Source organism: Phycodurus eques, chromosome 22 (genome assembly GCF_024500275.1).
Source record: "Phycodurus eques isolate BA_2022a chromosome 22, UOR_Pequ_1.1, whole genome shotgun sequence".
Taxonomy (NCBI): Eukaryota; Metazoa; Chordata; class Actinopteri; order Syngnathiformes; family Syngnathidae; genus Phycodurus; species Phycodurus eques.
Window position 1 is genome coordinate 2,354,689 of NC_084546.1, and position 23,826 is coordinate 2,378,514.

The 23,826-nt window shown below is 48.6% G+C and overlaps 2 protein-coding genes across 17 annotated transcripts in view; both read right to left on the reverse strand.

The window, feature by feature from the left end:
* Nucleotides 1-488: 488 nt before the first annotated feature.
* si:dkey-97m3.1 (fatty acyl-CoA reductase 1) lies at nucleotides 489-16,044 on the reverse strand. The gene is made up of 12 exons (XM_061667188.1): nucleotides 15,771-16,044; nucleotides 11,595-11,855; nucleotides 7,438-7,613; nucleotides 7,112-7,291; nucleotides 6,310-6,487; nucleotides 5,184-5,228; nucleotides 4,986-5,104; nucleotides 4,835-4,902; nucleotides 3,267-3,438; nucleotides 3,055-3,184; nucleotides 2,623-2,750; nucleotides 489-2,252 (listed from the first exon to the last, which is right to left on the reverse strand). Exons 1-12 carry the CDS (start codon nucleotides 15,777-15,779, stop codon nucleotides 2,090-2,092), a joined length of 1,629 nt encoding a protein of 542 aa, XP_061523172.1. The 5' UTR covers nucleotides 15,780-16,044; the 3' UTR covers nucleotides 489-2,089.
* Nucleotides 16,045-19,117: 3,073 nt separating this feature from the next.
* The window catches only part of magi2a (membrane associated guanylate kinase, WW and PDZ domain containing 2a), a 66,316-nt gene continuing 61,607 nt past the window's right edge, over nucleotides 19,118-23,826 (reverse strand). For 12 of the 16 annotated variants that reach the window (XM_061667177.1, XM_061667173.1, XM_061667178.1 and 9 more), the window contains 5 exons: nucleotides 23,515-23,728; nucleotides 23,178-23,385; nucleotides 22,945-23,097; nucleotides 21,893-22,031; nucleotides 19,118-20,286 (listed from right to left, as the gene is read on the reverse strand). In XM_061667177.1, the coding sequence (XP_061523161.1) occupies nucleotides 19,943-20,286; nucleotides 21,893-22,031; nucleotides 22,945-23,097; nucleotides 23,178-23,385; nucleotides 23,515-23,728 (1,058 nt within the window). In that variant the 3' untranslated portion in view covers nucleotides 19,118-19,942. Of the gene's footprint in view, nucleotides 21,772-21,892; nucleotides 22,032-22,944; nucleotides 23,098-23,177; nucleotides 23,386-23,514; nucleotides 23,729-23,826 lie in introns of all 16 variants that reach the window. The other 4 variants (XM_061667171.1, XM_061667174.1, XM_061667165.1 and 1 more) reach the window with 4 other exon arrangements.

Genomic DNA, 23,826 nt, shown 5'->3' on the forward strand with positions numbered 1-23,826 from the left:
ACAGCAGCGCCCTCTTCTGGCTATGCTGCACGTAAGCCCGTGACGTCATCACGCTATGATGGCGCACACTTTCAAATTAGTTTTAAATACGGTGATAAATAAAATTGTATCGGGCGAACATGTATTAAAAATGTGTATTTAATGCAATGACCTGCAAAACGACGTGAAGGCCAAATTTAATTCAATTAAAATTTAATGATCTCAAAGTTCTTGAGACTACATTTAATTATTTCAAGAATATAAAGCATGATATATTATATATTTAAGGTTTCTTGGTGTTAATTTATTTAAAACGAATTAAATAAAAAATGTATCAATTTGATTTATTTACTGCATAAATAGATTGAGGTGAGGACCTGTCCTCACCTAAAACATCTCCATTTGGAAAAATAATATAAAAACAAGTTAATACACTCATTGGCCACTTCATTAGGTACACCTGCACCATTTGCGGATTTTATTTAAAAAAAAAAAAAAAAAAAGACTTCACAAAGATAATCACTGTCTGTCAACAACCACACACGCATGTCTACTGACATTTTAACATATTCCAAAAAATGGACATGAAACATACACGAAGGCAGGTGATCCGACTGTAGCGTCCGCCGGTACAAAAGTGGACTGCACGTGTGCGCACTCTCGTCTGGTTTATTTGTAACAACATGTAACAACAGACACCGGTGAATATGACATCTTGATGGAGTCCGGTGAAGTCATTGGTCACGTTTCGAGTCAGTCGTCGTGAACAGTAGTTTGGCCTTCTGCGCTCCTCCGACGACATTTTGGCTCATAATCCTCTTTGGAAAATGAAGAGGGCGCTCACATCATAACACAGAAATAGATGTTGCATATTTTTTTGCTTTTGTCCCTTTTTCTCTTCCTCTCGCTTACTCATAATGGCTCGTCGCTGTTATGCGTTGAGTCAGCAACACTGTTTGCGTATAGTAAGACATGATTAGAACACGTCCCAAATGATTTTTTGGTAGTTTATAAGAATAACTATTTACACATCTTTCAAATTAAGAACAAGTACAAAGGAATAACTCAAAAGAACAGCGGTAGGTCCTGTCCAAGTTTTTAAACTCAACCTTGTCAGTTAAGTTTAAAAACGGGTCTGAAGGTGTCACTTAGGGATTGGTACTTAGCCCCTTTTGTTTACTCATACAGAAGCATTCTTTGAAGCAATGAATACTTAAATCTTAAGATTTTCTACCACAAAACCGTTGAAATTGACGGTGGCTTCAGACCCTTTTGCTATTTTCCCACAAAAGCAATCAAAATTAAGATGTTCTTCAGGGACTTGTACGAGTCCCACTTCGATTTTCTCACGCAAAATCATTCACAATGGTGTCCCTCAGGGGCGAATACTCATCCCCCTTTGCTTTTCTCACACCAAACACAAGCTTGTCATTCCACATGAATCAAATCTTTGACATCGGACTTTCCCCCTTGATCCTTTCCCTATTGAACTAGTGAAACGTATTAGCACAATACATTATGTTCATTTCTTTTTAACGCTAATATTTCCCTACTTTAAGGAAGCAGATCTGACTTTGTAACAATCTGTGTGTGTTCGTCTTGGGAAAAGCTGGGCTCACCAAATGAACCCCCCTCTTTCTTTTGTATATAATACGCTGCTGAGGTCCCCTGCGCAAAGCTTTGTGTACAAAGATGAAAAAGTAGTAAACTCATTGTCAGTACAAAGAGGAGGAAAAAAGGGGTGTGGACACATGCTCAAAACAGCAGGAAAGACGGCAGATCGGTTTTGGGGGATGAGGAAAAAAGTCAAATTTTCCGTGTTGTCATCTTCAAAAAGGCAGTAGGTACACGATATAGAAGACCTGCAGATATCCACCAAGATTCGAATGTCCCACAAAAGAAAAGTTCCTCGACTCGACGTCGAGTTTCAAGTAACAGAAGCAGAAGGCAAGTATGCAGAATGGCGGCGGCGAGGAAAAAGGCATACTGTTGCATATATTAAGAGAAGGAAAACAAGAATCAATGACACTTTGAGGGTGGACGGGTTTTGTGGACGCTCATGGCTGGCGCACCCGCGTCGTCCCCTACGAGTCCCGCCGAGGAAGCGGCGTCAGTTGGTCAGGGTGCTGGACGCGCGGAAGTAGGACAGGAACTTGAAACACAGGCTGACCACAAAGTACCAGATGTTGCGCGCCATCTGCGAGCGAGCTATGAAGACCCTCCAGATGAAGACCACCAGCACCGTGTTGAAGGTGTAGCGGATGTTCCTCAATCTGCAAAACGGGGCACATTGTGTTACATATATACAATATTTATTATTATTAAAAAAAAACTAACAACAAAAAAAATGTATAATACATTTTTGTTAAAATCTATAATAAATGGTTAGCATTAATCAATCAATTTTGGCTTCAACCCAGAATTTGATGAAATATTTGAAAGCAAATGGCAGCTCACTAAGTGGAAGCGACCACCAGAGGGTGCAACTGACTCAAGCTAGCTCCTACACATTAACGTCACCAAACAAATGTGTTTCTGTAGCATTTCCAACCAAATATATTCAGTTTACCATTACCACAGCTTATACAAGTGCAACACTCCTTATCGCGCTTCTCCGCTGCATTCGTCACTGGAGCAACTTACTTCCTCAGGTGCTGCCTGGCGGCGGGAATGTCGGACATGTCCTCGTTCAGAACGTACTTCTTGGTGCCGATGCAGTAGTTCTCGATGTACTCGGGCCAGTTGAGCTGGCGCACGTCAAAGTTGAAAGCCTGACGGCGGTATAAAATAAACAAGACAAAGTTTGCTTGATAGTGGACGACCACGGCGAAGCTATCGAAAATTCCCAAAGGGCCACTTCAAATTGCAATTGCGGATTTTCCGTCTTTTCTGGCATGTGTACCAAGATTCATGTTGCCAAGTGAAACGAGTTTCGGTGGCTGAATTTTCAAGACATTTAGTTCAGCTTTGACCTGATACCATCCGTCGTTAAAGCACCCATGGAAAGGACCATAAAATATCATCTAGAAAGCAAAATATCTCCCTTTCTGCATGTTTTTGCGTCGTGAACACTACCTTGCGGTCCTCCGGGCTCAGCTGCGCCATCAGCATGCTAATATTCTCCGAGTTCCACTCCCAATCCTGGGTGCTGAAGTACTCCAGCAGGCCAATGGCCTTGTGGAGCCGATTGAAGATGCGCATCATCCTGCACGAGAACACGACAGACGGGATCGGAACCATTTTCCCCGATGCCGTGAGCGAGCGTACGTCCCAACGCGGCGGCTTACTGCGGCTTCTGGCCGGTCAGGCGCAGGACGAGGTCGTACAGCAGGGCGGGAAACTTGTGGCTGACCAGGATCCAGTACTGGTAGATGAGATAGTTGGACGTGATGTTGACTTTGGGCCGGCGGAAGGCCTGCTCCAGGGGGTTCCTCTTGAACGACGACATCACGTGGTGCTCTGAGGAGGGGCGCAAAAAAACAATGAGCGCGTCCCGGCTGCAGCGGGAATAACGAGGCCCGAGGAGGAGCGCCGCGTGACCGCCGGGCGTTACGTCACGGCGGGCTTCTGTTACCATGGCAGCAGATCAGGAGATGACCAGATGCGAGGGGACGGCGGGCTGGAGGCCCTCCAAGATGCATACAAAATACATCAAAATAGAAGACGAGCGCAGAATAGCCCCAATGCTAGCTAGCTAGCTGTTCTTTCTCTCGTGACGACAACGACGACGGTGACGCCTAATCCGGCTTCCGGCCATCTGATAGCAATTCCAGCGCACTCTCTAATCTGACGGGAAGCAGCAAAAAAAAGTGAACCCCAGCGCCCCCGCTGACATGCCGCCAGCCGGATATCCTGCCGCACACCTGCTAATCTGACAGCCTCACGACATGGCATCCAATAATACTCTGGTTAGTGTCCAAAGTACGGCACGTGGGCCTTTTTGTCAGCTCATTTTGTATCGGCCTGCTGTGTATTGTAAAAAAAAATAAAAAAAAATACATTTGATTATAATAGTAATATATGAATAAAATCAGACCTAGTTGTATCTGTGGCCAAGTCAAATGTCTCCCAATTCCTTCATTGTTTTACAGGTTTTCGCTTTTTCTTTCTACAGGTAAGAATTTAAAAAAAAAAAAAAAAAAAAAAAAAAAAAAAATGCAGCGTGAGGATAAAAAAGGTCAGCTTGTTCCTGAAGCTCTCTCTGAGATATTGTATCGCTTTGCTGAGACAAAACAAGAAGTCGGCGTCCGGGGCTGGGGGCCGCCGGTTGCGTCAGGCACAAAACGACTAACTGCCTTTTCCTGATTGGAGATACGACCTCGCTTAAGGAGGAATAGTTAGGCACTTCCTCTTAGCGGCTGCTAACCTGCTTGGGAGTTTGGATCAAATTGTCCTTCTCATTTTTCTCAAAGGGCCCGCCCCGTCCGTCGCTTGTCTATTAAAAGGTCGCCATTTTTCCAGTGACACTGACAAGCGATGCAAAACGCTCCTGACGAGCTGACAATGGAAGACGCAGCACAATGGCCATTGAATGAATGGCAATGAATGGCTGTTGTATGAATGGCAACCAACGAATATGCAGGTTCATTGTATCTTCGGTCGTCTAATGGAAGCGCATTTAATTATTCTGCCCGTCACTATACGTCACTGGCATAGCTAGATGAACAAAAAACATTACTCGTAAGTCATTATGACTTTTCGGACAAATTAAGTACAATCGGATCATTTCTTGTCGTTCCCAGTGCGCAGCAGGGGACACAAAATGACGACCCGAGCTTCTGCCACAATTCCCGAAGCCAGCTGGGACATTTTGGAGAGCTAAAAATACAACGCAGCTCAACTTGACGGGACCTACCTATCTCGCCCCAGTGGAACGGGTTGATGCCGCCGGTCGTGCAGTTGTACACCAGAGCCGTTTTAGGTCTTCGGGAAAAGTGTGGGAAAGGCGGTTAGCGTCATTTTCTACACTTTGAACGGGTCTTTCAACGCATCGCGGACCAACTGACTTGTGCACGGCCGTGTACCAGCCCGCTGCCAGCGTGAGGTTGATGACCACGTCCACGGGGATCAGGTCGGCCACGGCGTCGTTGTTGGCCCACATGGTGCGCAGGATTCCTTTGCCGGCCTGACATACACACAAACACGCACGACAAAACGGTCACGTGCGCGCGCGTATGTGGTGTGTTCAAGGGAGGCTTACTTACGGCAATAAAGACGCCGCTCGGTCCGTTGAAGTTGTCGATCCAGCCCTGAGGAGAGAACAGGAGTTCAATTAACGACGGCAGAGACGCGCTTGTGTTACGGCGGTATCGTGTTACTTCCTGCGGCGGGGGAAACAGCCGCCGTGATTGTCAATTAGACCGCATTAAAAATGCACCAAGAACGCCCAACGAGGAGCCTGGCTTGCGTCGGGTTGAATAACGTGCGCGACGGGAAAAGATGCGAGGCCGACGCTCGCGCAAGATGACCGACGACTGATGGACAAGTATTATTTTTATCTCCCTTACTTTTGATGTCCACACCGACGGAGGTTGATGTTCAAAAACGGATGATTTGTCGATGGAATTTGACTTCATTATGGAAAGCATCAGTACGACACAAAAACGTGATCAAACGGCAAAGCATCTGCGCCATGTGATCTGGAGCAGTTCAGAATCAGTATTTATCTAATTACATGACAAAGTACATTATTCAATTAATTGGAAGCTGATTATTCATTTTATTAAAGCAATGCAGTTTGCTACAGTTTTGCTCTGACCGACCAACCAATCAGAGGAGAGAAAAATGCTGACGTCGTCGGGGGCCAGCGCTCTGGCCTTGTGAGGACGAATTTGAAAACGTTTCGGGAAAAGAAACAGTCCCATTGCTGTTGTAGTTTATGTTACAAGGGCCAGCACTACTGATTATGGAAGCCTTGAGCAGATTAGATTGACATGGAAAAAAATAAAAAAAAATCGGCTGGCGTCAACCATTTCCTCAACAATATCGAAAGCGGCTTGGTCTAAACCTGGGTGACAAAAGTGTAAGAAAACTTGCTTTTTCTCTCGTCAAAGTTCTGAGAAGATCGTCTCGGAAACCTAATCCCGCCGGCAGACAGGCGGGAAAGCCTTGGCGACGACCGCTGAAGATGTCTTGGACAGATGAAAGCAGCTTAAGTGTGAACTTTCCCTGTCGCCACAGCGCCCTCGCCTGCTTTCTGGCCCACATGTGAAGCAATTAGAGCCATAATCCTCGGCCACTTACGATAAAAGCTGCCGGGCAGCCGCGCGGGATTACGAGATCGATATCCACACCGCGCAAAGCGGGCGAGGGGTCACGCGAAGGGCTCACCGGGAAGGGCTCCTGCCAGCTGGCCCCCACGATGGACGGCCGGATGATGCCGATATTTAGCTTGTCCTGCTTCTGTTCCACCACGCACTCGGCCAGCGCTTTGGTGTACGTGTACGTGTTGGGCCGGTCGCCGATGAGGCGCGGCGTGATGTCCTGCACGATGCTGTCGTCCAGCCACCTGAAAGCCGAAGGACACGTGGGAAGAGAATCATTACAAGCTGCCAAATACGTAATTACACGTGGAAAAAAAAAAAAAAAAAAAAAAAAAAACACTTTAGAATAGATAAGATACAAATAAAGGTTCATTATATACAAAAAAACAAAACCAAAAAAAAAAAAAAAAAACCAAAACCAAAAAAATATTGTCACCTTTAAAATGAATACATTAAAATCAAATTAATTTCACAAAATGAATAAGACAAAAAATAAATCCAACCTAAAAATTAAGTCAATTTAGAAATGCAAAAAAAAAAATTAAAAAATTAAAAAAAAAAAAAAAAAAAAAAAAAAAAAAAAAAAATCACACTAAATCAAATCTCACCTTCAGAATCAAAATAAAATATAACCCCCCAAAAATACGGCCATAAATGTTTCTTTGTAAAATAAATGAAAATAAAATACATCCACACAACAGACTAACAAAAAAATCGAATAAAAACAATTCCACAATTAATATTGCCAGAAAATTCAATGTGGGACCTTTAAAAGGACAAAATGAAATGTTAAGAAATCCACAAAATAGTTTATCGAAGCAAGCGCAACCTGTCAGTGCTCATTTTCCGAAAACAGCCCACTCACTCACTCGAGGGACTCGATGAGCTTGCGGGGCTCGACGGGCGGCGGGTAGATGACCTCGTCGATGTGCTTGCGGTTGCAGTTTGCATAGGCGGTGGAGATGTGGATGAAGGCTTCCAGGTGGCGCATGCGCTGGGCCAGGCCGAGGAGCTCCTGCGTGGCGATCACGTTGAGCTGCACGGCGTGTCTGGCAAAAGGGAGAACGGGAAGTGGCGCTCAGGTGGGCGGGGCCTTCGTGCACACTTTCTACTAGAAAGATTCACACTTCCTCTCTCATATCAACTACTTCATTTTTGCCCGCACCACCCAACCCGAACGACATCAAATATTTACTTGAGCGACTCGTCGAAGCGAATGGTGGCGGCGCAGTGGAAGACGATGTTGACGCAGGCGGCCAGCTTGTCGGCGTCCTCGGGGCTGATGGCGAGGCCCGGCTGCGTCAGCTCGCTGCTGACGGGTATGATCTTCCGGTGGAAGCCCGGGTCGTCCTCCCGCACGCGGTCGAAGACCTGCGAGAGGGGACAGAGTGAAATACGACCATTTTCAATCCCAAAAAACAGTCGAATTCATTGTAAATGGATCGGGGGGGGGAATTTAACGGAGCGAGGTTCTGCAGGCTGGAAATGATGGCTCACTTCATTAAAGTCAATTGCAACTGTTACAGCAGAAATACAACAGCTACAGGAAAGCTAACAAAAGTTGGGGATTGTATTCCTGTAACTTTCGACCGTCGCACTTCACTTGCTCATATTTCTCATGAAGACTCATTCTGCTGGACTTTGCTCATTCGGCCGCAGAGGGCTTGCGCTTTTCAACGTGACCAAGTTCCAAGCTGAGTCAGCGTTCGGAGGGAGGCGTGCGGCGGACGATCGTCAGCGGCGTGTTTCCCGGTGAAAACGCAGCGCTCGCACAGGTGAGTCAGCCTCTTTTGTCAACGTGCGTCACCACAGGACGGGGCTTTTTGAGGGGTTTCATACATTTCGTAATCAACAGCGGCTAATGCTACCGATCGGCATTTACCTCCCCGTCCGAACCGGATCCGCCCGGCAAAGCGCGCGGATGACTTCCGGCGTGTCGACCCGTTTACGCTTCTGCCGGCTGACTGCGGGGCGGCATTCCGACACGCGGCGAGGGATTAAGTGAACCCTGCGTGCGCACAAGCCCGCCCCTGCCTGATAAAGAGTTCTATTCTTTTGTGAACACAGAGCGGGCGGCGTGGGTTGCCGAGGGCGACGGGTAGCAGTCGGATGCTGCAGCAGCAGATGGAGAAGGCGAAGAAGAGGGATGGTTATGAAACGCCCCCTCCCCGCTGACGGGAGCAGATGCCGACTCCGACAGCTGTTTGCGTTCGTGCGCCGCAGTAAGGCCATCGCCTGGAAACGAGTGGCAGTGGTGGTGGGGGGGGAGGGGTGCGCGCGTTTTCTGCACTAAGCGTTATGCAATGCTAACGTTACGGCCCTGCCAGCCAGCAGCTGGCACCGAGGAGGCGGGGCGGCTGTGTCGTGTGAGGGGCTAAAAACGTTGACAAAAACGCAGGAATGCTGGAGCAGACACTGTTGTGATTCGCTTGGCTCTGCGGTTCCTCAGCAACACTGCTACATCCGCAATTCCTTAGGGGCAATGGACAAGCGACGGCTTGGTAAATAATAAAAAAAAAAAAAACCTGCAGTTAAAACCGAAAACCGAAGTCAAAAGGACTCCCGACTCAAGTGGGTTTCGGCGCACACCAAAGCTGCCCGGCAACCGACTTCAGTCTTAACAGAGACCGCGACTTGTCAAAGTCGGTCTACGTCTTCCGCTGCTCAACTTCCTCAGTGGCGGGGGAGTCGTCCGCAAAGATGATGGCAAGGTCATCGAGGTCGGGCCGAGGGGGACGACAGCGCAGCTTCAACGGCGGCTTTTGTGCAAAAGGGCGACGCTGTGGGATTGTCAACGAGCTCTTTGGTGCCAGTCACTGACAAACAATAGCGCCACACAGTAACCCCTGCAGTCTCGTGCTCACTCACTTTGCCCTCCAACAAGGTCACTGCATAAAGACGCTTCTGGAGAAGAACCGTTTGTACTTTCTATGTACCGGACATTTATTTTTTAACGACCACCAGAGCAATAAATCTCTAGTGAAGAGGTCTGGAAGCGGCCAGACACTCACGGTGATCTCGTTGCAGCCGGGCGACCCGAGTCGCCATTGAGGACGTTCCCGGTGTCCAGAGTAGTCTTCGCGAAGTCCACGTAGATTTCTCGTGGTCACTCCTACCTCTTCTTTCCATTTGCCCCCGATCGATCAAACTCAAGAGAGGACGGAACGTTGGTGCGGCATCATTCTCCCGTCATCCTCCATGAAGTGTCGAAGGCGGTCGGGGTTAAGTCAAGATCTCCCAGTCAAATGTGTTTGATTGTGACAATCCGAGCGCTCAAAGGTCAACCCTCTTGACAGCCCTGCCGAGTTACGAGGCGAGTGCGCAGAACGGGTTTTTCCTCTCACGGCTTTCTTTCTTCCTTTGTCCTTCGACCTGTCGGCGGCGACGGCCTAGCCCCGCCCGAGCGAGCGGTCGACGGAGCCGAAGAATCGGCTCGCGGCGGCCGACGGGAGCAATCGTGAAAAAAATCGAGATGGGACAATAGGCTTTAGCTGGTCCTTGGACGGACCACTCTTCTTTTAACCCAGAGGCAGAGTGGTATATATCCGAGATGTGGAGTTTCTCGAAATGCCGGTGGCGTCGCATTCCAGCTTAACGTTTCACGCTGATCTCATACAGAGGAAGTCGTAACTCCGCGAGCGCAACCGCATGGCGGTTACACGACTCCGAGGTGTTGAAGTCATCTTAACAATTACCCTGAAATAACCTGAGCCTGACAGGCCGTGGCTCTCATCCAGATGCCAAAAGCGGGAACAATGGTTTCTTAACCGTAATAACTCCGCCGGCGACACACAGCGTGCCAATCTGTTTCAGAAACTGGAGATAATTTGTGACCTCATTATTACACAGAATCACACATTATTACGCCTGGTTCCCCTTTGACCGTCTCCCCAGGGAGGAACTACCGCCTCGTCACATGCAACAGGATCCGCATCAGGTGCTGCTCGGCAGCACAGACATCCGCTTGTGAAGCTTTTAAGGGCGTGTAACATGGCTTGTGTCTCCAGTGAATCTCCTTGTTGTGATCTTGTCACGCCGCTGGCGCAGCCAAATGCATTATTCAATGGCCGCCGACCTCTTCGGGAATACATAATCTTCCGCGGCGGCAGGAAACACTCGCTAAAGACGGAGCGCGAAGATGATCTGCGGCAGAGAGGAACCTGGAATACTTCAACCTCGTGTGCAGAAAGTGAAACTCTACAGATGCGCTTCCCAAACCTTCTTTTGCTTTAAGACGAGAAATGATCGTCGCATTGTTTCCGACTGCTGTTCACACTCCTCCCACGTGAAGCCGCCCTGCGGGATTGCACCTCGCCCACCGACGCAGGGAGCACAGGGCCGCCAGTGTGTCGTGGGCGGTTGAAAAAAGAGGCATTCTGCAAAGCAAAGAGAAGAGAAGAGAGCCAGTGCGCCGGACGCCTCCGCCGTAAAGCGCCCGACAGGAGGACCCGGCGAGGGCCCGAGAGCGGTGCGGCAACGCACAACGGGATTCCGATCCTCGGGAAGGCACCGCGGCACGGGATGTGCAGCGGTTACCTAGCAACAGGTGCAAGAAGGGATGAAAGGGCGACTGGAGAGCGCCCGCTCCCTCATCTGGCACTTGACGCTCGAGCGTGGAAATGGAAGGACGTCAGGTTAACGCAGGTTCGGTCTCCTCTTGGCAAAAGAACCGGCTCGGAACGACAGTTGTGTGACAGTTTGAGGCCGCGGGCCCACCTTGCGCGACGTCGTTCCTGGGCCTCGATGAGTCACGCTTTGCCGCCCCCGCCCACTCCTCGACTGCCTCACCACCCGGCCGTCCTTGCGCCCCCACAACAGACTCTTAAAAATCGCACAATCACTCCGGCAACAGTTGCTGGTTAGAGGTGACGCGTCCATTTTTTTCTTTTTCTGACCAATTTGGATGCTCATCTTCCCCAGCGACGTACGACAACTTCTTGTGGCATCAACAGTATGTTTTGCATCAGTATCGCGTTTTGAATGAGGATTTGACTCAAACAGTGCTGGGACGTAAATATGTATCCGTACTACTGTACTTTAAACACATTTTTCAGGTATTTGTACTTGGAGTATTTCGCTTTCCTTTTAGTCTCTACATTTGAGAACAGATACTTCCTTCTTTGTCAAAAGTGGATCATAACCTTTTTAAACCTGCACAACATAAAACAGACTTAAAGAAGTAAAGGAGTTGACTCCAGAGCTTGCTAGTCAAACGTCCCGACACCAGTTCTACCAGATGAGGGGCCGACCAGTCGTCGCCAGGACTGCGATCCGTCAACTTTTCCATTCGGCCAGCGTCAAGTCGCGGAGAGTATTTTTGGAACGACGGCGGGCTCCACTTTTCAACCTCACCTTGCACTTCATCATGTCGTCGACCCGCTGCTTCATGGACTGGCCGGCTTTGGGTCGCACCAGCAAGAAGAGCGCCCGCACCTCCGGGCAGCACCGGAGCAGCTTCTCCACCAGAACTTTGCCCATGAAGCCGGTGGCCCCCGTTATGAGCACGTTCTTGCCGGCGTAGTATTCGGCGACAGACACCACGGGGGTGACGTCCGGCGGTCCGGTCCGAACGTCTGCTTGCTCCCCGACGGGGTCCCGACCTTCACACGGATCCTGCAAGCGGGAGAGCATAGGAGCACTTCCAAATGATAATCCCAAAACAATTCCGATCGGGAAGCACGATCCAAAATTCCCACCAGCGACTGTTTTGACTCAGCTTTACGAGCGGTTTTAAACGAGCGCGGCGCCCGTTCACCGCCTCTTCCGATGCAAATATGGATAACGGCGGACTCTTTTAGCCTCAGGTGCCTGGCGGAACCTGACCCGGCCGCGCCTCTCCCGGTCGGCTCCCGGCGACACGCAAAGCAATCCGGCCCCGCCCCGCAATTTAATTAGATCATATCCCGCTTGACGGCGGAGTGTAATGGAGCGTGCGCCATTATTTGGGCCAACTCGATACGATAAACCGGGCGGCGGCCGGTTCATTTAAGAGCGCGGACACTTCCTGCACGATCCAGCACGGCGGGACAACTACAAGTTAATAACGTGACCGTTTAACAGCACATTTCATAAAAAGGACAAAGTCCTAGTTTATTGCGAGTTTTTCTGCTGCATCACGAGTTGTTCCGTCAGACACGAACAGAGGGTTGACGGACAGAAGTGATTTTTTTTCCAGATTAGACACAAAGCCTCTTAAATAATGTCCAAATCTTTTGAGTCATTGTCGTGAATGTTCCCCGGTTCATGTTCCTCAATCTTTTGATCTCAGTCAATCAAGATCTCAACCGCGATTGACGGACTGGTGGTCGTGTGGACCCTGGGAGAGTTTCCCCAACCGTCCCCGGTGGGTGAGAAGTTCTCTGGCAGCGAGGATACATCCCAAGCCCGGCCGCCGACCAGGCCGGAAGCATTTTCTGGCAGCGGCGGCGTGACATTTCTCCAAGGCCGAACTGACACCGGCACGTTTGTCAAGTCTCGTTCGGTACACGGGATCCGCCGTCTCGCAGATTCCCGGCAGGTCGGCCCGAACGCTCGAAGAGGAAACCAAATCCCCCTGAGCTGAACGCGGCCCGCAGAACCAAACAATGCCGTGTTTGCTCGCTTGCTTCCTTGCCGCCTGCTGTATTGAAGTACAGCACGTCTTTGAAAGGCTTTGTTTGATTTATCCTCCGCTGAAACTTGCACACATCGAAATAAAAGTCCAGACTATCTGGCCCTCTCAAAGCACATTCCCAGTGGACGTGAGGACCCGGTCGGGGGCGGTTGTGGGTGGGCAGCACAAATTGGCCGCGGATTAGCACCTGACAAGGGAAACGTTCCTGCAGTGTCCACAAGTGTCTGGCTTAAACGCCTCAAATGCCGGATGGATGCTACGCTACGGCTAGTGGCGCAACGTACCGCACTTGAGTGGAATTTTCAAGTACTTTTCGGACGACTGCGTCGATGCCCGCGGCCCTCCATTAGCAGCTGAACCCGGCGGGGCCGTGCGTGCGCGGGAGACGGCCGAGCTCGACAGATGCACTCGGGCTGAGAGCATTACGGACGGACAAAAGCCGGCGAGAGTGGCGGCGGGCGATAGAACGCTGGCACAATCGCGTTAGTACGCTTGAAAGCTGGCGGCGGAGCGATTGAAGGGAAGTCGCTCGTACAACGGAGCGGGGAGAGAACAAGCCGCTTTAAAATAGTCCAACAAATGCTAACACAAGCTGACAGGAGCCAGCATGACGTGCATGTAAAGACGAAAACCTGACCGCGTTTACTGAGGGATGGAATTAGCTATGAGGCATCGGAGGCTAAATGGAGCGCGCTACCCGCCCGGCTGTGACCGACAGAGGCGCCGTCAACCGGTTTGTGGTCTCAAGAAGAAGAACACGACACCAGCTAGTCGATATTTCATTGCTTTTGGGCGGAAGCCTCACATGTCCAAAAGAAAAATCCAGATTTTACGTATTTCAATTTTAGGCTGATTTCAAAAAATTATTATCAAAAAGTGTCTTTTTAAATCTGAGGCTAAATTTAAATATGTAAAAAAATCAAATGAAATAGTGTTGAATTCGAAAACAAAAAAATAAACCATGTTTTCCTCGTTCAATTTTCGATTTGCCAATTTAACAATGTGCTGCACATGTTAAATATCGAACATAAAACAATATTGAAATAAAAACAGCAATCGAGCAACAGTAATAATAAAATAGAGAAATTCTCACTAAAATATACATCTTTGAAAACAAACTCCTGCCGCACCTCCTCTGTGTCTCGAGTCAGTCAAATGTCCATTCCCAATTCTGAAAATATCTGAACGTTGACGCCAGAAAGGGTTTCCTGTGAACAACATGGCAGACATCGTGTCTGCGCTTCTGGAATTCGATCTGCCGCCCGGCCCGGACCGAGAAATCCACACTCGCCCGCCGCGGCCGAGAGGTCTCGAAGGCGAATTTGACCTTTCATTTCTTAAAAAGGACGTCACGGTCGCTGATCTTTGTTGTCTTCTGCTTCAAAGTATTATCCCATGTCCATGTTGCTGGTATGGGAAAATTTGGAGTACTGGGGGCACGTTTATGACGCTGTCAGATGCATGTGAGAGACTATTTTAAGTTCTGCGGTAGGTGCTGCTGTTTTGGTTGGCGACAGACTTCTCTTTTTTTATGCATTTTCACAGAATACAATCAAACACAAAGTGCACGAGAGCTGGTGTCGGCCACAGCTTACGGCTAAACACTCACGCAGACTCGGCGACGTCTCATCATCCCGCTGCCGGCAAGTTTTTAAACGCCCATTTTTGGGTGCAAACGTGACTTCGCGTGCTACGTCTTTGCATTAGCATGGTTCAAGCTAAGGTTCATGTACAGCATGGAGGACTGGGTGACAGCCAGTGAGTGACGCTCATTGGTCCCAATCAGGCCTCTCCATCACCGGCTGGTGACACGCCATTAACGCCACGCCCTTCTACGTCGGGGTTCAATGTCGTGCCACCCGTGTAGCACCCGTCATCTCTGGTTATTAAAAGCACACATTGTGGGAGGGTGCGGCGGGGAGGCGATGCAAGGTGAACCCCTGGGAAACTGCCCGTTGGGGGAAATTCTGCACTTAGTTTCCCCTTAGTATTACAATTTATCATGCAAGTGTCCTTAAAAAACTTTAAAAACTACAACAACAAAAAACATCCAAGTAAAGTTAAGTCATGACACGCAGAGCAAAAACGTCACATAATCATATAAACAGCAGAAGCGTCACATTATACGTTCTGGTTGACTTGAAGCGAAATAATCCCATTCAAACAGATTCGTCAAAGCAGACGTGGTATACAAGGCCAACTTCCGGTTTGTTCACTGAACAAGCGTGCACGAGCCAATTGTGAAAACAAACACAGGAACACTTCGCCTGCATTATTCTGTGAATTATTCCCATTATGTCATTATTTCGTGTCGTACCTGCAGCCAAAATATGAATTACGGTCACAGTAGCTTTTCGAAGTGGGAGTGCGACTTCGACACGTCAGGAAATGGCTACCACTAGCGAGCTGGCTAACTAAGTTTCAGTTAAAAATGGGCTCCGACTGAAGACGTAAATCGCAAGAACAATAAATCATATAATTTGAAACGACGGTGTCGTGTTAAAATGTCACTTTACACGTCTCATTTTGAAAGCTGCTGTCCTCGCTTCCGGTATGCTCGGGCTAACGGCTGCGAGCTAATCGGCGGCTCACTGCCTCTCCCGTCGCCCGCCGCCCAGCGACCAAAGACGGCTACGGGCGGCTCCACATCCGCCCCCTCTCCCCAGGCCCTCCGTAGTAAGCACCCCACCAGTTTAAAGCAACAAAACGACGCAGATTGTGCAGAAATATCACGCTGATGCTTTTTAACGAAATATATTTGTCCGCCGAGGAGCGTGGGTGCCTCGCCGCCGCCACCACGCAGCCGACAAAAAGCCAAGATGCTCCGCGGGTCCTCCTCGGTCCCACACGGGCCCGAAGTCGACACTCAACCCGCCCTTTGCGATTCAAAAAACCAAAAAGAAACGGCTTCTTACCGTAGACATGAGCGGCGAGCTTGCTTCGCTCCTCTCGCGCCTGTCAAAAGAGGCAGTGCGGTGTGGCAGCTGCGGTCTCTCTGCCTCCTCCCACCGGCCCCCCTCGACCAACTCGGATGCTCTCACCACCGCCGCGTAAGAAGAGGGAGGGGGGGAAAACAAACAAACAAACAAACAAACCCAAAAAAACCACCTCAGCCCGGCTCCAGACGACGACAAATGTGGTCGGCGCCCGCCCCGCACAACGCTAAATGAGCGGCGACGGTACGTGTCACCCCAGCCGTGGCCCCACCCCTTTCCTCTGCTTTCTTTCGGCTCGCCGCGACCAAACTCTGTCGAAATTTCCGCCGACTGACGGAGAACTTCTCAGTATGGACGCAGCGAGGCGTTTGCTGGAAGTTAAAAGCACTTGGGACACCGTAATTGTCCGCGCTGGTTAATTCGGCGTGTGCCAAACACAGAACGGAGCCACATCAATTTAACTAATGTACACCTCTTTAGGTTAAGACTTCTAAAGAATCAAGGATGTCATCCGTGGAGCCAGCAGTATGCAGAACACTCAAAATGTTCGCCGGTGATGACGAGGGTGTGAGCGGAGAACAGGCTGAGCAACAGTCATGTCTGGAGAATGTCAAGTATGCGTGTCTGTGCAGGCATGTGTGAGTACCGAGCACACTGCCTTAAGATAACATATCGCTCAAAGCAGGCCTTTTCGGGCTACACAACCCGACTGTCATCTGCAGATGACGTCTGTCATGTTATAATATCTGACACCGACAAGTCAGTCGCTGTGAGACTGATTAAACTGTGCAGAGTGCAGTCAGGACGGAAAATTGTGCACACATTAAGCCAGGAAACATACGCAACATAACATACAATGAAAATCATGAGACTTCACTGGACCTAATGGGGTTTGTGTTGCCCCAACAAGCCTTTTCATCCAGTGAAACATGTTTTAGAAGTCCCTCCAATATGTCACCACCTTACTATCGTCACATATAATGAGGATTTGTGGAATAATACACGCTCAGGGTAGGTTTTTTTGTTTGTAGATTGAACGTGATGCAAGTACTGTATGTGGCCCACGGGCCGCAGGTTCTCCACCCATGGTTTTGGGCCTTAAGCAATCAAAATTGAGACCCCATGTTCTTTTGATGGCGCCCATGACCCCCTTTTTCAATCGACCAAGTATGGAGCAACAATTCCCAATTCCCATGAAGTTGGGACGCTGTGTTAAACATAAATAAAAACAGAATCCAGTGATTTGCAAATCACGTTCCACCTATATTTAATTGAATGCACTACAAACACACGATATTTAATGTTCAAAGCGATCAACTTTATTGCTTTTAGAAAATCATCATGAACTTGGGATTTTATGGCTGCAGCGTTCCAAAAAAGCTGGGACAGGGTCATGTTCACCACTGTGTTACACCCCCTTTGCTTTTAACATCGTCAATAAACGTTTGGGAACTGAGGACACTAATTGTTGGTTTGTATGTGGAATTCTTTCCCATTCTTGCTCGATGTACAGCTTCAGCCGTTCAACAGTGCGGTGTCTATTTTACGCTTCATAATGCGCCGCGCATTTTCAATGGGAGACAGGTCTGGACTGCAGGCAGGCCAGTCTAGTACCAGTTGCTTGGATGGCAGCATATGTTTCTCCAAAACCTGTATGTAGCTTTCAGCATTAATGGTGCCTTCACAGATGTGTAAGTTACCCATGCCATTGGCACTCACACAGGCCCATACCATCACAGATGCTGGCTTTTGAACTTTGCGTCCAGAACAGTCCGATGGTTCTCTTCCTCTTTGGCCCGAAGGACACGACGTCCACAATTTCCAAAAACAATTTGAAATGCGGACTTGTCGGACCACAGAACACTTTTCATCGGTCCATCTTAGATGAGCTCGGGCCCAGAGAAGCCGGCGGCATTTCTGGGTCTTGTTGATAAATGGCTTTTGCTTTGCATGGTAGAGTTTCAAGTTGCACTTACGGATGTAGCGCCGAACTGTATTGACTGACATTGGTTTTCTGAAGTGTTCCTGAGCCCACGTGGCGATATCCTTTACACACTGATGTCGGTTTTTGCTGCAGTGCCGCCTGAGGGATCGAAGATCGCGGGCATTCAATGTTGGTTTTCGGCCTCGCCGCTTCCATGCAGTGATTTCTCCAGATTCTCTGAACCTTTTGGTGATATTATGGACCGTAGATGATGAAATCCCTAAATTCCTTGCAATTGTACATTGAGGCACATTGTCCTTAAACTGTTGGACTATTTTCTCACGCACTTGTTCACAAAGAGGTGAACCTCGCCCCATGTTTGCTTGTGAATGGCTGAGCAATTCAGGGAAGCTCCTTTTCTACCCAATCATGGCACCCACCTGTTCCCAATTAGCTTGTTCACCTGTGGGATGTTCCAAACGGGTGTTTGATGAGCGTTCATCCACTTTCTCTGTCTTTTTTGCCACCTGTCCCAGCTTTTTTGGAACGTGTTGCAGCCATAAAATTCGAAGTTCATGATTATTTGCTAAAAAACAATCAAGTTGATCAGTTTGAACATTAAATATCTTGTATTTGTAGTGTATTCAATTAAATATAGACTGAACATGATTTGCAAATCATTGTATTCTGTTATTATTTATGTTTAACACAACGTCCCAACTTCATTGGAATTGGGGTTGTAAAAAAAAAAAAAAAAAAAAAAAGGGAAGTAGAGCTTGTTGACGGTAACCAAAGCAGGAGAAAGAGTTGGGAGATTGCAAAAATGAAACGTACACACACACACGTCTTTGAAATAGGAATTAACAAAATCATTGCGACAAAAACAAATTAAATAAAAAAATAAACGTCGAACGCCATGAGGAAAGAGAATGTGAGATGACACTGACCTCCAGTGGCCATTCAGGGAAAAACAAGACATTTTCATTCTTTGCTCCCTCGTGTGGACACATGTGGATACTACAACAATGCAAATGTCGTACAATGGCTCGTTTCGCCACTTTAATAATAACTGATTGCATTAAAATATGCCTTTTTTTTGCACATAATTTAAGATTAAACATGGCGTATGGTGCAATAGAATAATGAATCACAAACGTGAACAAAACTAAATTTGAAAATGTGCAAATTTAACGCTAACTTCCGAATATACACACGGGGTGGGGGTTCCCACAAATAAAAATTAACTGCTGCTTTGAAACCCACCACCCCGGTTAATTCGGCACGTGACTGAACCTAAACATTAATACATCAACATTTTTTAATGATGTTTTTCCGTGATTTGACAAGAAAGTTCACCATGTTTTCGCACAATAACTTCCCGCATAGCTTTGCTGTTGTTGTGTCAATGTTTTATTTTATTCATCAGAGTATCATACAAGATTTCGGGGAACTCCGCAAAAAGTTAATATCTTCATAGTGCTGCATTTTTCTTTAATAAAAATAGTTGCTCCGCTTACATACAAGCCTCGGTGACCACCAATTTTTCTTTTTTTATAGTTTGTTTTACACTACACAGTGATTCTGAGCTGTGCGTTGTCAACACACACACACACACACACACACACACGCACGCGCACACAAACACACACGTTTTGGTTTTTGTCGCCCAACAAAAGTGATGAAAAAGACAAAGACGCTTCTATGTTGTGCTTGATGGGCCCTTATCGCCGCGGCAACCGAGCGCGACCTCTCCCGCTTCGAAACACCGCTGTCGGTACAGACTTGATCGTACGAAAAAATGCACAAGAGCCAAGCCGTTTTGGCACAGTTAAGGACCTGTGGGACATGAAAGCACACGAGCTCGTGACATAATCGAATTCACAGTACGTCATGTATGGTCGTCGTGGTTACTAGCAGCCTTTTTAAAAACGTCTCCGCTCCTTCCTAAGGCACTCCATGCCCTCCTCGGCGTCGTTTCTCAGCCTTCTGTCTTATTTACACGGTGATTGTTGTTGGGCCCGCGCAGTCCGGTTAAGGCAAAGTCCGAGAAAATAGACCCCGTTGTGTCCGAGTTCTCATATAAAAAGCTGCTTACATTTGATTGCTTCTCAGTTCGGCTGATTTCTCCAAACAAAAGTGGATGAACGTCCAGTTTTTAAGGTGGAGGGTGTCCAATAACTTAGTCTGGAGTCAAATAAATAAAAGGAGGAGGAGCCCGGTCGATGGGTTATCTGCCTGACGTTCCCGCCCGCAGCGCGCCGGGAAGCTTGTCCGATCCGGGGATCTTCCAGGGCCCCGGAGAGACGGCGGACTTCCCGGCCGCCGATTCCCGCCCGGGCTCCGGGCCCGGCCCGCTCTTCCCGTTCGCATGCACAGCGGGAGTGGCGGGAAAGCCGCTTTCTCTGGCAATTCTCTCGTTGGAGCGTCCTCGCACGGCTCTGCGCTCCTCGCCCACGCGACCCTCGCGGGCGGACCTACCGCCGTCTCTCCCGACGCTCGCCGCCGGCGCCGCGGCTACTTCCGGCAGGCTTGGAGAGGCTGAAGGGCGAGCGTCCCGTGAGGCGCCATCGTCTGGAAGAGACGCGGCACGGACGACGGGTCAGGAACGGCGAAAAAGAGCGGACCGCCACCACGGAAGCATGCCACCGCGACACCCGGCGTGCCGTGAAAATTCAACGCATGCCGCAGGGAAGCACTACTAAGTCCTGACGATCCCATCGATTCATCAGATCAAAATTGATTTCGCACCACTAAACAAACACTTGTTGTTGCTCATTCAATTCATCGCTTCAGCACTACTTCAAAGGCATGCGGCGGCGGCGGCGGCGACATCAACGCGAACATTAGCATCAATAAGTTTGAGCACAAGCAAGGCTGTACACACCTGTGTCTCCTTGAAGCTTAAACTAAAGGTGACTGCGCAAATGTTTGACACTCTGGCGCTTTCTTTGACGTGTAAACACACATTACCAAAGGAGTTGTCTGTATGCGGCCTTTCAATTTTAATTTTTGTCCTGTCATTATTTTTCTAAAATCGGGTCCGCTTTTACAACATGTTGACATGCAGCATGCTTAATAAACCCAATGGTTACCATGGCAACTCCAACACCATTTAACAGCGGACACCGACCTTTTTACAGGCTGCACTGAAAAGATGTGGACAAAAGTATTGGGACACGCAGCACTCAATCAACACGCGAAACGATTCTGGAATGTGTCGGAGTCAACGACACACATAATTGTCCGAAAGGAAGAATTAAGCTCAGGGCACAATTAGTAATTTTAAATGAATTGATTCAAAAAGGGGCGGCACGGTGGGTGACTGGTGAGCACGTCTGCCTCACAGTTCTGAGGACCGGGGTTCAAATCCCGGCCCCGCCTGTGTGGAGTTTGCATGTTCTCCCCGTGCCTGCGTGGCTTTTCTCCGGGGACTCCGCTTTCCTCCCACATCCCAAAAACATGCGTGCTCGGTTAACTGAAGACCTCTAAGTTGCTCCTCGCTGTGAATGTGTGCGCAAATGGTTGTTTGTTTATATGTGCCCTGCGATTGGCTGGCGACCAGTTCAGGGTGTAGCCCGCCTCTCGCTCCAGCGCGCCCGCGGCCCTTGTGAGGATAAAGCGGTACAGAAAATGCATGGATGGATGATTCAAAAAGGTGTGTCGCAATACTTATGTCCAAAAAAAAGCTCCTTTTTTGTTGTCTTTTGCTGGATGCACAAAAACACACACGTGATGACGTAACACCACACAAGTGCATAGCATTAGTGCGCTAAAGTACAAACAAAAAAAACAAACATGATTTGCATAACTGTTTGGTATGCAAATAAGCACAGCGAGAGCTCGTTTTCTCATATTATTTGGCTTCGGAAGAGGTTCAAAATGTTAGGAACACACACCACACGACAGTGAGTGAGGAGAAGAAGAAGATTTGGCTCGGTCACAAACCGTGTCCTTGGGGTGCCCCATGAGGACGAAATAGGGGGCGCCATGCGTGTCACTTTTCATGCACATGGAGTGAGCGGAAGATACCATTCCTAAAGAAGGGGGGGCGACAACCTAGAGCAATCAGTTAGTCACACCGCGGCGGTTAGCGGACCAGAGAGAGGACAGGATTAGCCCACGAGCCCGTCGTCATCGGGGCGATGTTAGCCACAACGTAGATGCGATGCGGGCTCACCGTACTCGGGGACCTGGCCCGTGCCCCGCTTTAAGAGGAGGCGCACCCGCCTGCCGCCCGACTTGATCAGCTCGATGGCGCGGCCGTGCGTCATGTCCCACGTGCTCTCGCCGTTGATCTCGATGATCTGGTCGCCCACCTGACGGAACGTTTGGAGATTGTTTTTAAACCGAGCACTACAAATTACAAACTCATCTGAGGGTTCGAGATTGGATTTTGTTTGAATTCGATTGGACAAGAATTTTCGAGTATATGTAATATTTTCAGTTCTGATTATTATCCAAAGCTATTTATATTGGGGACTTTTATAAACTTTTATATTTTATAAATACCATTTATTAACATGTATGTTTACTGCTATAAGAATTTCAAAAGATTAGAAAGATCAAAATATAAAAAACATGATTTTCTAACGCTTTACCCATTTTGTCTTCTTTTTTTTGCATTTGTATTTGTATTTTGTATTTTTTGTGATTTATTTATGAATCATATTCATGTCATTATTACAAGGATGTCCATTTCATGACTTATCGCTTGATTATACACACAATAATGACCCAGATTAAAACACAGCAGCTTCGTGTTTGAAAACGGATTTTCTCAACGATGAAATGCAAATGTACTGTACTTGCGTTAAATACAACTGAACTGCACTTTACAAATGTACTGCACTGGATTAAAGACAAAAAAGTGAAAGCCGCGTTTATATATGCACAGTTTGAACATTTAATTCAGGGATTCTTCGGCATACCACTAGAGGGAGCCCATGTATCACTAGCGGTTCGCATACCGTACTGAGAATTGCTTATGTATTTTTCTTTTCTTTGTTCTCCTGCTGGTCGACACATAGCATATATTAATCTAAAAAAAACCCATGGGATTTTTAGGGGGGTCATCAGTATGATGTCATTAATGAGTGGGAATACAAAATTCCTTGGAAGAACAAAAAATGCAGGAAGTCGCATTGAAACAAATTGTAGTCGATGAGCCCGCAACATTACGCAAATAAACAAAAACGTTCCAGCTTCGGCGTTTCGCGTCGTCGTCCGTACCCTCATCCTGCCGTTGCGTAACGCCGGGCCGTCCTCCGCCAGCCTGAGGACAAACAGATCCATCTTGTACTCCCGACCTCCGCGGATGCTGAAGCCGAAACCCTTGACGCTCTTCTCCAGCTCCACCGTGAAGAAGTCGAAGTCCTGCGAGAGCTGAGAACAAAGCGGCGACGTTCCCGCATGACGTCGGGGAGACGCGGAGTGACTCGCCGGTCCCGCTTCTTCTGGCTCACCTGCACCGGCGGCACCCGGTAGTCCGGGATGGCGAACTGCGGCCGGTAGTCCAAGAGGGGCGGGTGCCGGTAGTCCGGCGTGGGCGGCTGGCGGTAGTCGGCCACAGGGGGGTGCCGGTAGTCCACGGGCGGCTGACGGTAGTCGGTGAACGGCGGCTGGCGGACGTCCGGTTTCACGTCCTGCCGGGCTTTCACCTCTGATCTGTAACTGGGAACATGATACAAATGTTAGAGTTTGACTTTAATCCTAAAAAAAAAAAAAAAAAAAAAATCAAACATAATTGTAAGTTTCTTGAATTGCTTATAATGAATGCATTTTCTCTGGCTTTCGTGATACCTCCCCTCGTTGGTGTACGTCTGCGTCGGGGGTGCAGGCAGCTGGCCGCTGCCGGGGCCGCGGTGGGCTTCGGCGTCGGACCGGCCCGACTCGGGGGCGCCCGGGCCGGGCTGCGAGCTGACGGCAGAGGGGAGCTGCGTCTTGGGACTCCGCTGCTGCGCCAGCGGGCTCTGCTTCTCCGGGGTGGGCGCCGACGGCGGGTGGCTCACTTCCGCTGGAAGATAATATATCAAATATATAGAGCATATAAAAACATCTATTTGATAAAGTAAAACAAGCAGGCAACATAGGAAAAAAAAGCCCGACTATTAT

Excerpts from the sequence above, each read along its gene's own strand:
- si:dkey-97m3.1 (XM_061667188.1), bottom strand. Across the intron at positions 7,292-7,437 it reads CGCTTCGACGAGTCGCTCAA|ACACGCCGTGCAGCTCAACG; the intron begins GTAAATATTTGA and ends CCCTTTTGCCAG. Across the intron at positions 3,439-4,834 it reads GTTCCACTGGGGCGAGATAG|AGCACCACGTGATGTCGTCG; the intron begins GTAGGTCCCGTC and ends GCCCCTCCTCAG.